Source organism: Onthophagus taurus, chromosome 6 (genome assembly GCF_036711975.1).
Source record: "Onthophagus taurus isolate NC chromosome 6, IU_Otau_3.0, whole genome shotgun sequence".
Lineage (NCBI taxonomy): Eukaryota > Metazoa > Arthropoda > Insecta > Coleoptera > Scarabaeidae > Onthophagus > Onthophagus taurus.
Genome location: NC_091971.1, coordinates 12,784,792 through 12,797,042, shown reverse-complemented (window position 1 = coordinate 12,797,042; position 12,251 = coordinate 12,784,792). Strand labels below are relative to the sequence as shown.

Genomic DNA, 12,251 nt, shown 5'->3' with positions numbered 1-12,251 from the left:
CCAGAGTTTCATACTGCAAGAAAAAGTCTGAAATTGTATGATAATCTTTAATTATATTGGCATAACCTCAGACATTATGAAGAAATCTAGAATGGCAGAGTTCAAGATTGCATGAAAAGTCTATACTTTTAACACAAAATCAATTTTTTTAATAATTCCTGTCAAGGTTAAAGTTTTGGGTTGGGTAATAAGATTCAATACTGTATGTACTTGCACTGGCAAGACTTTAGACTTTAAGGAATACTTTGGAATTACATCAAAGAGATGTTACACTATGAGAAAATTTCTGCAATTACCTTGGTGAATCTCCAAATTTCAAGAGTAAGACAGAAATTATAATAACTGGCAGCAAGCATCAGAAAGATGTTTGAAATTATTGTGAAGAGACCCAAAACGTCAAGAATTATTATTCTTTAATTATATTGGCATAACCTCAGACATTATGAAAAAATCTTCAATGATAGGATTCAAGATTGCATGAAAAGCCTATACTTTTGACACCAAATCAATTTTTTTTAATAATACCTGTCAAGGTAAAATTTTTGGGTTGGGTTGGATTAATAAGATTCAATACTGTATGTACTTGCACTGGCAAGACTTCAGACTTTAAGGAATACTCTGGGATTACATCGAAGAGATGCCACACTGCGAGAAAATTTCTGCAATTACCTTGGTGAATCTCCAAGTATCAGGAAGCAGTTTGGAATTATTGTAAAGAGGCTCGAAACAACAAGAAAATGTTAAGAATTATGTTCTCAGAGTTTCATACTGCAAGAAAAAGTCTTTAATTATATTGGCAAAACCTCAGACATTATGAAGAAACTACTTATAGACTTACATCAAATAATGCAAGATTCAATAATGCCAGAGATCAATTTTTTTTTCAATAATACCTGTAAATGTCAAATTTTTAGGGTTTGCTGTTGGCATTACCTCGGGTCATATAAAGACTTTATTTCAGACAAGGAAAGAACATGTTCTTCGTCCCAATTATCTTCTTCTACCATTTCATCGTTTTTAACAAAGTTTACCGTTTGTTATCTTCCATATTTTGACATATTTTGAGACAGTTCTCCACAAACAGTAATCCTAAGAAGTATTTTTCAAAAATTCTACTCATCATCCAGGTCTTGTTAATCAAGCTATTTTATGCCATATTAGTGATTTTAACTTTTTCGAAGCAGTCATATTGAGGGCCATGTTGCAACAGTAAATCTTTTTTTGTTCTTTTTACCCCTAAAGTATTGTATTTTTCGATCAAATCAGACAAAACATTTTTTTGCCAATCTTTGTCTAAACTTATTCAACTAATTATTAGATTATTTTATTTTGTTTCATTATTTTATGTATAAATATAAAACTAAACACTGTTATTATATAGATATTGATCTATATGGAGCTTGAAACTGTTATGGACATAATTAAAACATAAAAACTAGTAATTGATGCAATCAGTCTTATTAATATCAATATCATTATGATACATTGACTTAATTACGTGTTTCTTTGAAGTTATTAGTACTCAAATTAATTATTTTCATAATGTTTCGTAATTTAGGTGTAACATATTTACATTTAAATTTTTCTTTCAATAACATCCAACAAACTGTTTACAGTAACATTAAGTGTTACAATTTATTCAATGCTTAACAAGCAAAAAACCCATAAACAAATTAGTACATGGACTGAGCAATTGTAATTTTTTTCAATTACATTTAATGAATAGAAATTATGAAGTGATTTATAGAAATAATTTTCTGTGCACATAAACATTTTAATTATCAAATACTTACCAAAGAATTTTAAAGATAATAATTAATATTTTGATTAATGGGTTAGAAAAATAAAACGAATCAATTTTTTTTTAAAGCTTCAACCTTTAATTTAAAGACAAAACCAGTATGGATAAATTGTCCACAATACAAACGATAAAAACAAACAAAAAATGAATATTAAATGCAGAAAGTACAACCAACTTTTTTATTATTCCTCGTCAATCAAATTTTTTGAAAATTTGAACGATCTGTTGTTACGTTATGACAATGTGTCTTACACTTAAAAGTAAACTTAAAATGTAATGACTAGCGTAAATAAAGACGCAATAATCGCGAAATCTATAAAAAAGTACCCCGTTTTGTATTGCTATTTGTAATTGAAATGCAATAAGTTAGTTTATTAAAAAAATATATATCATAATAAACCCTTTCGTCCAAAATATTTAATTAAACTATGATACGTGAAAATATTGTTTGGAATGTAAACTAAAAAGCACGAAATAAATTAATATTTAAATTTTAAAACGTTAAAGTGTTTTAAATAATTTTTTAATGTAGAGGAAAAAGTGGGTAAAATAGTTTTATTTTGTGTTATTAAAACGTTTTATGTGTTTTTTGTATGCAAAATGTTTTTTTATAAATTATAAAAAAAATTGTTTGTTTTTGTTTTTCAATTATGTTAAATTTATGCAAGTTTAATTAATAATAGACATTTTTTATCTACTTTTAACAATTTATCTAAATTTATTTTTATCCAATTTAATAAAATTTTTAACAACATTTTTATCTATCAACTTTTTTAATGTTTAATTAGAACCGAAAGCCCTACTTTTTAGTAATTTTGCTACTTCAACAGTTTATTTTGATTTTTCCTTTTTATCAAGTTGATTTATTACACTTAATTGTACTTATTTTATTTATAACAGTAATTTTATACTTGTTTCATTAATTTCTACAATTTTATTACAAAAAAATCACCCCAATTATTAATTTCTACATCTTATCAACGAATTAATTAATTAATTATTGAAATGGATCAGGAAGAAGTTACACAAAGAAAAATCACAAATCCTTCCATAAACACCATTTCAATTAAAAAAAATTAATTATTAACAATTTGCACACAAAAAACACAAAAAATTGAAAGAACTCTATTTTTTTTTTTTTAATTATTTGTATTTTTTATCACTACTGCACCTTAGATTTAAGTAGGGGGTAATCAGCAGTGATTGGTGCGCTTCGATTTTTCGATTTACGTTCCTTTGATAAATAGGCCTTGTGGAAGAACCGCGCAAATAATACAAAATAACTGAAATACATAGCGATCGACAATTTGATATTAAACGGCGAGATGTGGCACTCGGATTTATTTTGGAGCAATTGATGCGCCCAAATGTTGATTAAACAACCAATCACCATTTGTAATAATTGCAATGAAGTAATAACCATCGCGATTTGCCTCGGCGGGCTGTAACCCATCGCTCTTAAAGCGTAATAAGAGTACATTACGGAATGGACGCAATAATTCATCACAATGAACCATCGGGCGCTTGCTGTATACTCTGTATAACTGAACCAAGAGTAAAGAAGCACCGTTATGTGATGGTACCAATGTAGGAAAATTAAGGGTTGCTTTCTAAGAACTATGAAAATGGTATCGCCGAGTTCCGGGAGTTTACTTAAAACGAACATCCAAGTCCAAAAACCGGAGACTTTATCTTGCTCGATAAACGATGGTATGCAGACGGAATGGTACAAACCGTGATGGGTTAATGTGTGAATGAATTCCGGTACGGTTCTGCAGGCCCCCATTATACTAAACGTTGCCAAAAGTGTGTTCCATAAAACTAAAACTCCTCGCAGTTCGAATCTGGGTCTGTTTTGCATCAAATGTTGGCCGCCGAAAATAAGAATCATGTAAACGCCAACATAGTAGAATCCTAAGGTCCAATTTTCCGTCATCCACGTGCGGGTGTCCTGGTGTTTGAAACCACTTTCGAAGTTGAACATGTATGAGTAATTCGGCAACGACACGTCCATCGTAAGGGATCCAGGTTTGTGTGCAAACAAATCGCGCGCGTTTCTAGCACTGAACTACCGGTAGACTTGGCGGATTCTTTTCTACCCCACCGACGACTATCACGAGCAAAATGACGAAGACGACGGACGGTTACTTGAAGGAGTTGGGACCGGCAAAATGGGACTCCGTTCGCTCGACGCCCATACAAGCAACATAGAGCGCATGCGTTTTGTATCGGTACCGACTCATCGGAAAATTTTTAAATTGAAACCTTCTACAAAAATTTATTTTAATTCTTTCAGTCATCAAGATCTTATTAGTTAATTTTGCATTGTTATAAGTTATAACTCAATCCTGTATTCTGTATTGTATTCTACATTTAAATAAGAATTTATGCAACCAACCTTACACATTTACACAGAAGAATTCTGTATTACCGTCTTTTTCCGAAAATAAGAGTTACTTTCTTTTTTGGTCCAAAATACGCGCTTATTTTCGGGGGATGGCAAAAATAAAAGTATATTTATATATTTTTATTTAATATTTATTTTACACAGAATACAGAAATTTTAATTTATTCAACTACAGTCATGTCATCTTTTTCTGGAACATCGTCATAAATAAAATTCTGAATTATATTCTGATTTTCTTCCAAATCCATTTCCTGTTGAATCATTGGTCCGAATCTCTCATGTCTTGCGATATATTACAATTCACAACTTCTTGTAAGCCTGGTTTTACAAAATTACCTCGATGATTTCTCACCATTCTGTTTTCAATTGATTTCCATCCGCAAATGATCCTTGAATAGCTTGTATATTGCAATGACAAGTGTCTGGAGGTAACCAGTCACTGCCGGAATCATTATTTGATCAATCTTCCTCTCAGCAAGAAAGTTTTTCATGTCTTTAGCGCGGTGAGTACTGGCTGAATCCCAAACTAGTAAACCTCTATTCTGACACACAGTGGTGGCAGCATAAAATCAACCCACTTTCTTATAACTGCTTGGGTGCACCAGGCTTTTTCACTTTCAATGACATAAATTCCTGAAACACGTTGAATCTGGTCTTTTTTACCTTTAGTGATTAAAAATGACGATATTTTCTTGCCATCTAGACGAATCGCCAAAATACAGGTAACACGTGCACTATCGTAACCGGTAGAAGGAACGTAAATCGACGAAGAAGCCTTGTGGTGAACTGTCGTTTGAGCTCCTTGGCCTAGGAATATCGTTGTCTCATCCATAGCAATCATGTTGGAGAGTTGGTATTTCGAAAAATCGATGCCATCAACAAAAAGCTTAAACGCAAGTGCACGCTTAACAACTTCATTGTCTTCCAGCTTAAACAATGTTGTTGATCTCCTTAGAGACAGTTCATATCGTTTAAGGAAGTTGTCCAACCAGTGTGACGATGCTTTAAATTCTTCTGTGGATATATCAAATTCAATTGCTGTTTCAAGGGCAAATTTTTGAATATCAGCCCTGCGCACAACCAAAGCCATTGCTCTCCTGCCTGCAATCCATTTCCAGATGCAATCTTCCAACTCAGAAAATAACGACTGCCGACCTGATCCAACTCTGCGTTTTTTCTCATTTCCTTGGTCCACCAGTTGACACCAGCATCTTCTCTTTACAGAATGCTACAAGATTTACACCCCTGGAGTCTTCCACGATTCCCTATTTGTACTCGACGGAATAGCTCTTTAAATACATTTTGCATAAAATCCGAGCCCTAATTATAACCAACTGAAGATTACTGCATTAATTTAATATTTCTAAAACGTCAAAAATTACCTTGCTCGGCCTTTTAGGAAGGACACACCATTTTTAAGAAAATGGTAGGAGTGACGTTGGCTGAGTTTGAAATAAAAAAAAATATCTAGAATTCCATCCAGATTTTGTGAAAAGGCTGTTATTTTTTTATTTGATTCCTCAATATTTTTGTTAATATAGATAATTTCATAATTGAGTATGAGTATGAAAATTTCCCAAAGTGTTAATAAAAGTGTTCTCTTTCCAATGAACCAACCCGTTTTGAAAAATAACTTTTAGTTTTTGAGAAAACAATATTTGAAGTTTTGAAAAAATTTTCGATGTTGCAATTTTCATCGATAATTTTCAAAATTCGCCATAAAATTCATTTTTTGAAGGATTCTTGTGGAAATATCACCAATTATTAATTAAAGTATCCTCTTTTTGATGCAGAAAACCGTTTTGAAAAATCACTTTTAGTTCTTGAGAAAAAAATTGTTGAAATAATCGACAATTTTTTCGAATTTTGCAATTTTCGAAGATTAAGTTTTAAAAATTCGTATAAAATCCAGTTCTTGGAATAGGAGTATGAAAATTTCCCAAATTGTTAATAAAAATGTCCTCTTTCCAATGAACCAACACGTTTTGAAAAATAATTTTTCGTTTTCGAGAAAACAATATTTGAATTTTCGATGTTACAATTTTCATCGATAATTTTCAAAATTCGCTATAAAATTAATTTCTTGAAGGATCCTTGTGGAAATGTCATCATATTAAATAAAGTATCCTCTTTTTAATGCTAAAATCCGTTTTGAAAAATCACATTCAGTTCTTAAGAAATAAGTTTTTGAAGTGATTGACAATTTTTTCGAATTTTTCAATTTTCGCCGATTAAGTTTTAAAAATTCGAATAAAATCCATTTCTTGGAATATGAGTATGAAAATTTCCCAAAATGTTAATAAAAGTGTCCTCTTTCCAATGAACCAATACGTTTTGAAAAATAATTTTTTCGTTTTTGAGAAAACAATATTTGAAGTTTTGATAAAATTTTCATCGATAATTTTCAAAATTCGCTATAAAATTCATTTTTTGAAGGATTCTTGTGGAAATATCACCAATTATTAATTAAAGTATCCTCTTTTTAGAGTCGCTTCGTGAGTTAAATCAACATCAAAAAAATTCATTTTGTATCTTGGATCCAAATAAGACTTATCTTATCTTATCAGCTTTTTTATTAATTTCATTTTTGTTCAAATATCGCAATAATATGGCAATATAGGGTATCACTTTAGAAATGCACGAGAAATTATAACCATAATGTCCGGATAGATATGCCGGATAATCGGATATCCAGTTTTTCGCAAAATCACTATCCGTTCCATCACTAAGAGCAAGTAACCATTTAGAATTAGCTTCTGAAATGTCAAAAATTGCTCAAAGATAAGTTTGGGATTGTGCTAACAACATTTTTGGTTGCAAGTTATAATAAGTCTGGAATGATTAGCAATATTTCCAATTTTAGCCAGATATATTCTGGCCTAACTAAAATTATCTTGGGCGCCCTCAAATCTCAAAAACAAGGTTGGAGTTGCATTGAAAATTGGCGCTGCAGTATAAACCAAGAGGAAGACGATCAGTGGGACGACCGAGGAAAAGGTGGTCTGAAGGATAGGTACAGGTCAACAAAGCCTAAACCATTAAGTAGCCGACGAAGTGCCATTTTTATTACTATGCCCATTTTTTTAGTACATAATTATCACATTTGTGTGGAAACAATTTCTGACGCCACTAAATTGGCTTCTTACTGGCACTAATAATTCATGCATGTGGAGAATCTTAGCCCATTGATGGTTAGCTATATTCTCACATACCGGAAATAAATACAACAAATAACAAAAAAAAAATTTCCGATACCGGGAATCGAACCCGAGCCTCCTGGGTGAAAGCCAGGTATCCTAGCCACTAGACCATATCGGATATACAATTTAGGTACCAACTGTGAAAATTCACCCCGCAACAAAAATTAACAATATTTTTTTAGGATAATAAATAAGATGTTATACAATATTTTTGCGTTAAGACGCTTCAAGATAAATATTATAACATAATAGTTGTTAACTAGAAACATTTTTGATAAATTATGATTTATAGCGGAGTTTGCAAAAGTTTTCGTGCTCCCATTTCTCGTTGGATTTCCCAAGAGAAAAAATTGATTTTAACGTCTTCTCATTAACAGCAGCTTTCTTCTTCTCCAAGAAGAAAAAGAAAGCTTATATAAAGGATGTTCAACATTTTCACCAGTTAGAAATGCCAGAGAGTTTAAAGAAGAACATAATGGAATTCAAACATTTTCAAAAAGCGATCTTAATTTTTATTTCAATTTCAATCGTCCATGGGGGGATTAAAAGAAGAACCGACGAAGAGGGAGAATTTAATAAACACCAGTACGACGTTGGAAATGATGAGCATTTAATAGATTTTTATGTAAGTTTTAATTTGTTTCCATAAAAATATTTAAATTGTTTAATACTTTTTAGACTATTCCAAAATATGTGTTTAAATATGGTGTTAACGATTTTTACACTGGAGATATCAAATCACAGCAAGAAAGTAGAGATGGTGATATTGTTAAAGGAAAATATTCTTTGGTAGAACCGGATGGCTCTGTTCGTATTGTTGAATACACAGCTGATAAACACAGTGGATTTAATGCTGTTGTCCATAAAACGAATCCAACAATTGCATCTAATGAAGAAAAAGAGGAATGAAAAAGAAGATGGTTTTGTTAATAATTATGGAAATTTTAAGAAAAGTTGAGAAAACAAAATTGTGATTTTTAGATAGTATAAGCCATCAATTTTACACAAAAACTAAATTAGTTATCAACATATTCACTCATCAGCACTAATTTATTTTTAAAATCAAATGGAATATTTTATTTATTTTATAACAAATTCTTTAAAAAAAGAAATGATTCGATGTTAGTTGTATCTAGTCTATTCATAATAAATTCACACATTTCTAATAAATTAAACGTAAGTTGAAGAGGAGAATCTAACAAAAATCATTTAAAGTAATATAGGCAACCAAGTTCACAGTAAAGCAAAATTTGCATTTAACTAAATAGTTTATTTAACTAATTTGCATTTTCTTATTTAACTAAATAGTTTATTTAAAGCTTCATCATTTAATCGATACAAATGCCACTCTTCCGTTTTCGTCAAATCAATGGCACCAAGTTTTTTATAAAAATCCACAGCGGGGTTCCACCGTAAAACGTGAAAATCTAATCTATGGCTGCTTTCGTGAGCTAATTTAGCGACTTTTTTAAATAATTCTTCGCCAACCCCTTGTTTACGAAACTCCTCTTTTACAAATAAATCTTCTAAAAAAATGCTTGTACCCAACCAAGTCGAATAACAATAATAATAAATAGTAAACCCAATTATTTCCGAGTTTAATTCAGCCACAAAGCAGTGAAACGTCGGGTTTGGTCCAAAACCGTCTTTTTGTAATGTTTCTGGTGATATTTTTACTTCATTCGGCATTTTTTCAAAAATAGCTAATCCCTAATAATGTAATTTAATTTTATGTATTCGTTAATTTTTTTGGAAGTACTCACTTTAATCATTTCATAAACATCTTTCATATCTTCCTTTTTCGCTTTTCTTACAAGAAATTCTTTCATTTTGACAATTTTTTTAGGTTAGAAAATATTTAAAATTTGAGTATAAGATTAATAAATATCCACGTGTTGGTAATAGTTTATATTGATACTTATTCAACAAGTTTTTGATCTAAATTGGAAATTAAAGTGCTTTTAAGGATACTATTAAGATTAACAAGATTTTTAGATAATAATTTTGATTGTTGATAAATTTTAGGTTAAGTTTACTACTGTCAATGTCAAATTGACATTGACAATTCCATTTTATAAATTAATTTATATGAAATAAATTAATGAAAATGGTTTATAATACTAATTTTTTTATTCTAATTAAACTAGTTATAAGATTCAAATTCTTTTTCATTGAAAGACGTGTTTCATTTATGTAAAAATAAAAAACCTTGTCATGATGTGTTATTGAGATAAAAAGTTCGTATTAAAGGTCATAAAGTAATAGAAATTACAATATGATCTTTGCCCCCTACAACAACAATCGAGTATTCAATCCACGCACTTTATTTATTATCGTAAATGAAAAGCGGAATTTTTTATTTCAAATCTATTTCATTTTGAAACTGTGTTGGAACCAAGCATTTGGCGCCGTTTCGTAACAATCTTCGCTTGCGCACACACGGTCATTCCTTGGGTTAATAAAATCGTAGTCATACGGTCTCGATTTGTCCCAGTTTCATCATACAACAACCAAATACGATGGCCACCATATTACGAACTGTTTTAGCAGAAAATGCTGTCTTTAAAACAGCACCAAAAGTAAGTTTAATGTGTGTATGAGATTAAAAAGGCGTTTCCCGTCTTTTCCCCAATTAACAATGGAAAATTTCTTCCAATTCTATTTCATTTAATCAAAAATTCGAAGTAATAACCTTCGCATCTCCGGATATCCTTGAAAAATTCCTTATCGCCCTTGAGTTCTAATTTAACATTCCCCCTTTAACAACACCTGATGGTATTAAATATAGTGAGGGGGTTATGTAACCTATTATTATTTTTTATTTGTTGTGTCAGGTTTTAGCTGCAGTATGCCAAACCAGAAATTTAAGTGTTCATGAACATATTAGTTACACAATTTTGAGAAATGCCGGGATTCAAGTTCCCAATTTTGGGGTTGCTAAAACTAAAGAAGAGGCCAAACAAATCGCTGAAAAATTAAACACCAAAGATTTAGTGCTTAAAGCACAAGTTTTAGCAGGAGGTCGTGGTAAAGGTTCCTTTAAAAATGGACTCAAAGGTGGTGTTCGCATGGTTTACTCGTAAGTCATAGTTTTCTCCTTTTATTATTGAGTTATATTAGTTCCTTTTTATGTAAAGCCCTGAAGAAGCAGCTGACATTTCTGGAAAAATGCTTGGACAATACTTAGTCACCAAACAAACTGGTGAAAAAGGAAGAATTTGCAATGCTGTTATGGTTACTGAAAGAAAGTTTCCCAGGAAAGAGTATTATTTTGCAATTATGATGGAAAGGGCGTTTAAAGTAAATACAATTTAGTGCTTTATTAAAATTTAAGAAACATAACCTCATTTTTAAGTTATTGACGTAACACGTAGACAACTTATTTTACACTTCAGTATAAATTGTTGCCTACATTTCATATTTTAATCATATTTCATTTTATTTTTAGGGTCCTGTTATAATTGCATCATCCCAAGGTGGTGTAAACATAGAAGAAGTTGCAGCTGAAAATCCTGATGCCATAACATATGAACCAATCGATATTATGGTTGGAATAACGAAAGAACAAGCTCAAAAAGTGGTTAAAAAAGTGGGTCTTGAGAAACAAATGGATAATACCGTACAACTTTTAATGAACATGTACAAATTGTTCTGTGAAAAAGATGCTCTTTTAATCGAGATTAACCCATACGCAGAAGATGCTGGTGAAAAATACTACGCCCTTGACGCCAAAGTTCGTTTTGACGACAACGCAGATTTCCGCCAAAAAGACGTTTTTGCGCTTCGCGATTGGACACAAGAAGATGAAAAAGAGGTCCAAGCGGCTAAATTTAATTTAAATTACATCTCTTTAGATGGAAATATTGGGTGTTTAGTAAATGGTGCTGGTTTAGCTATGGCTACTATGGATATTATTTCTTTACATGGAGGACAACCAGCTAATTTCTTGGACGTTGGTGGTGGTGCTACAGCAACCGCTGTTAAGGAAGCTTTTAAAATCATTACCGCCGATCCTAAAGTTTATTCAATCCTTGTAAATATTTTTGGTGGCATTATGAGATGTGATGTTATTGCTGAAGGTATTGTTGCTGCAGCAAAAGATTTAAAATTAAAAATTCCAATTATTTGCCGCCTTCAAGGTAAATTAAAGATTTCTTTTTAAATGTTATTTACTTATTTATATTTTTTTAAGGTACAAACGTGGATGATGCTAAAGTAATTATTGCAAGTTCAGGAATGAAAATTCTTCCTGTTGACAATTTAGATGAAGCTGCAAGACTCGCCGTGAAATTATCCAGTATTGTTAGTTTAGCCAGAGATGCTAAATTAGACGTTAATTTCGAAATGCCTCTATAAATAAATGCTTTTTAGCGTTTAAATTAAAAATTATTAATCAATTAACATAAAAATATCAGTAATTCACCTTCCTAAGGTTTTAATAAGACGTCGTATTTATTTTCATTGAAATTATTAACTTTTTGTATTTTTAATTTAGGGAGAAAGTAATTATTAGAATCTATAAGAGAAGTTTTTTTATTTTGTTCAAAACGTGTTTGAAATTATTAAATTATTTTGTTTTTAATAATAATTGTAAATAAGGATAAGAGGAGGTTGTTAATTACAGATAAGTATTGTGAAGATTCGTTCTTCTATTTCTTTATGTGAATGTTTAAAATAAACTACCATCAGGCTTATTATATGGTAATTATTCTGTATATTTTAATTTAAATAAATTATATCTCAAATATTATTTTTACATTTTTTGTTGTAATTGAAACACGATGAATAAATAAGAAAGATTAAAGACAATGTGATGTAATATCGAGGTCCGTTGAGTAAACAT

At 30.8% G+C, this 12,251-nt stretch overlaps 4 protein-coding genes and 1 non-coding gene across 5 annotated transcripts; 2 read left to right on the top strand and 3 right to left on the bottom strand.

The window, feature by feature from the left end:
- Positions 1 to 1,857: 1,857 nt before the first annotated feature.
- Positions 1,858 to 4,000, bottom strand: LOC111417802 (elongation of very long chain fatty acids protein baldspot). The gene has a single exon (XM_023050179.2). The coding sequence runs from the start codon at positions 3,813 to 3,815 to the stop codon at positions 2,964 to 2,966; it is 852 nt and encodes a 283-aa protein (XP_022905947.1). The 5' UTR covers positions 3,816 to 4,000; the 3' UTR covers positions 1,858 to 2,963.
- A 3,454-nt stretch (positions 4,001 to 7,454) lies between these two features.
- TRNAE-UUC (transfer RNA glutamic acid (anticodon UUC)) lies at positions 7,455 to 7,526 on the bottom strand. Its single transcript has one exon. It is a non-coding gene; the product is annotated as a tRNA-Glu (tRNA).
- A 10-nt stretch (positions 7,527 to 7,536) lies between these two features.
- LOC111417804 (cuticle protein 19-like) lies at positions 7,537 to 8,639 on the top strand. Its single transcript, XM_023050183.2, has 2 exons — positions 7,537 to 8,033; positions 8,087 to 8,639. The coding sequence occupies exons 1-2, from the start codon at positions 7,857 to 7,859 to the stop codon at positions 8,315 to 8,317; spliced, it is 408 nt and encodes a 135-aa protein (XP_022905951.1). The 5' UTR covers positions 7,537 to 7,856; the 3' UTR covers positions 8,318 to 8,639.
- An 18-nt stretch (positions 8,640 to 8,657) lies between these two features.
- Positions 8,658 to 9,468, bottom strand: LOC111417803 (thialysine N-epsilon-acetyltransferase). The gene is made up of 2 exons (XM_023050180.2): positions 9,172 to 9,468; positions 8,658 to 9,118 (listed from the first exon to the last, which is right to left on the bottom strand). The coding sequence occupies exons 1-2, from the start codon at positions 9,235 to 9,237 to the stop codon at positions 8,705 to 8,707; spliced, it is 480 nt and encodes a 159-aa protein (XP_022905948.1). The 5' UTR covers positions 9,238 to 9,468; the 3' UTR covers positions 8,658 to 8,704.
- A 257-nt stretch (positions 9,469 to 9,725) lies between these two features.
- On the top strand, positions 9,726 to 12,158 carry LOC111417817 (Succinyl-coenzyme A synthetase beta subunit, ADP-forming). The gene is made up of 5 exons (XM_023050199.2): positions 9,726 to 9,987; positions 10,243 to 10,487; positions 10,546 to 10,708; positions 10,857 to 11,547; positions 11,601 to 12,158. Exons 1-5 carry the CDS (start codon positions 9,928 to 9,930, stop codon positions 11,762 to 11,764), a joined length of 1,323 nt encoding a protein of 440 aa, XP_022905967.1. The 5' UTR covers positions 9,726 to 9,927; the 3' UTR covers positions 11,765 to 12,158.
- The last annotated feature ends 93 nt before the right edge of the window (positions 12,159 to 12,251 follow it).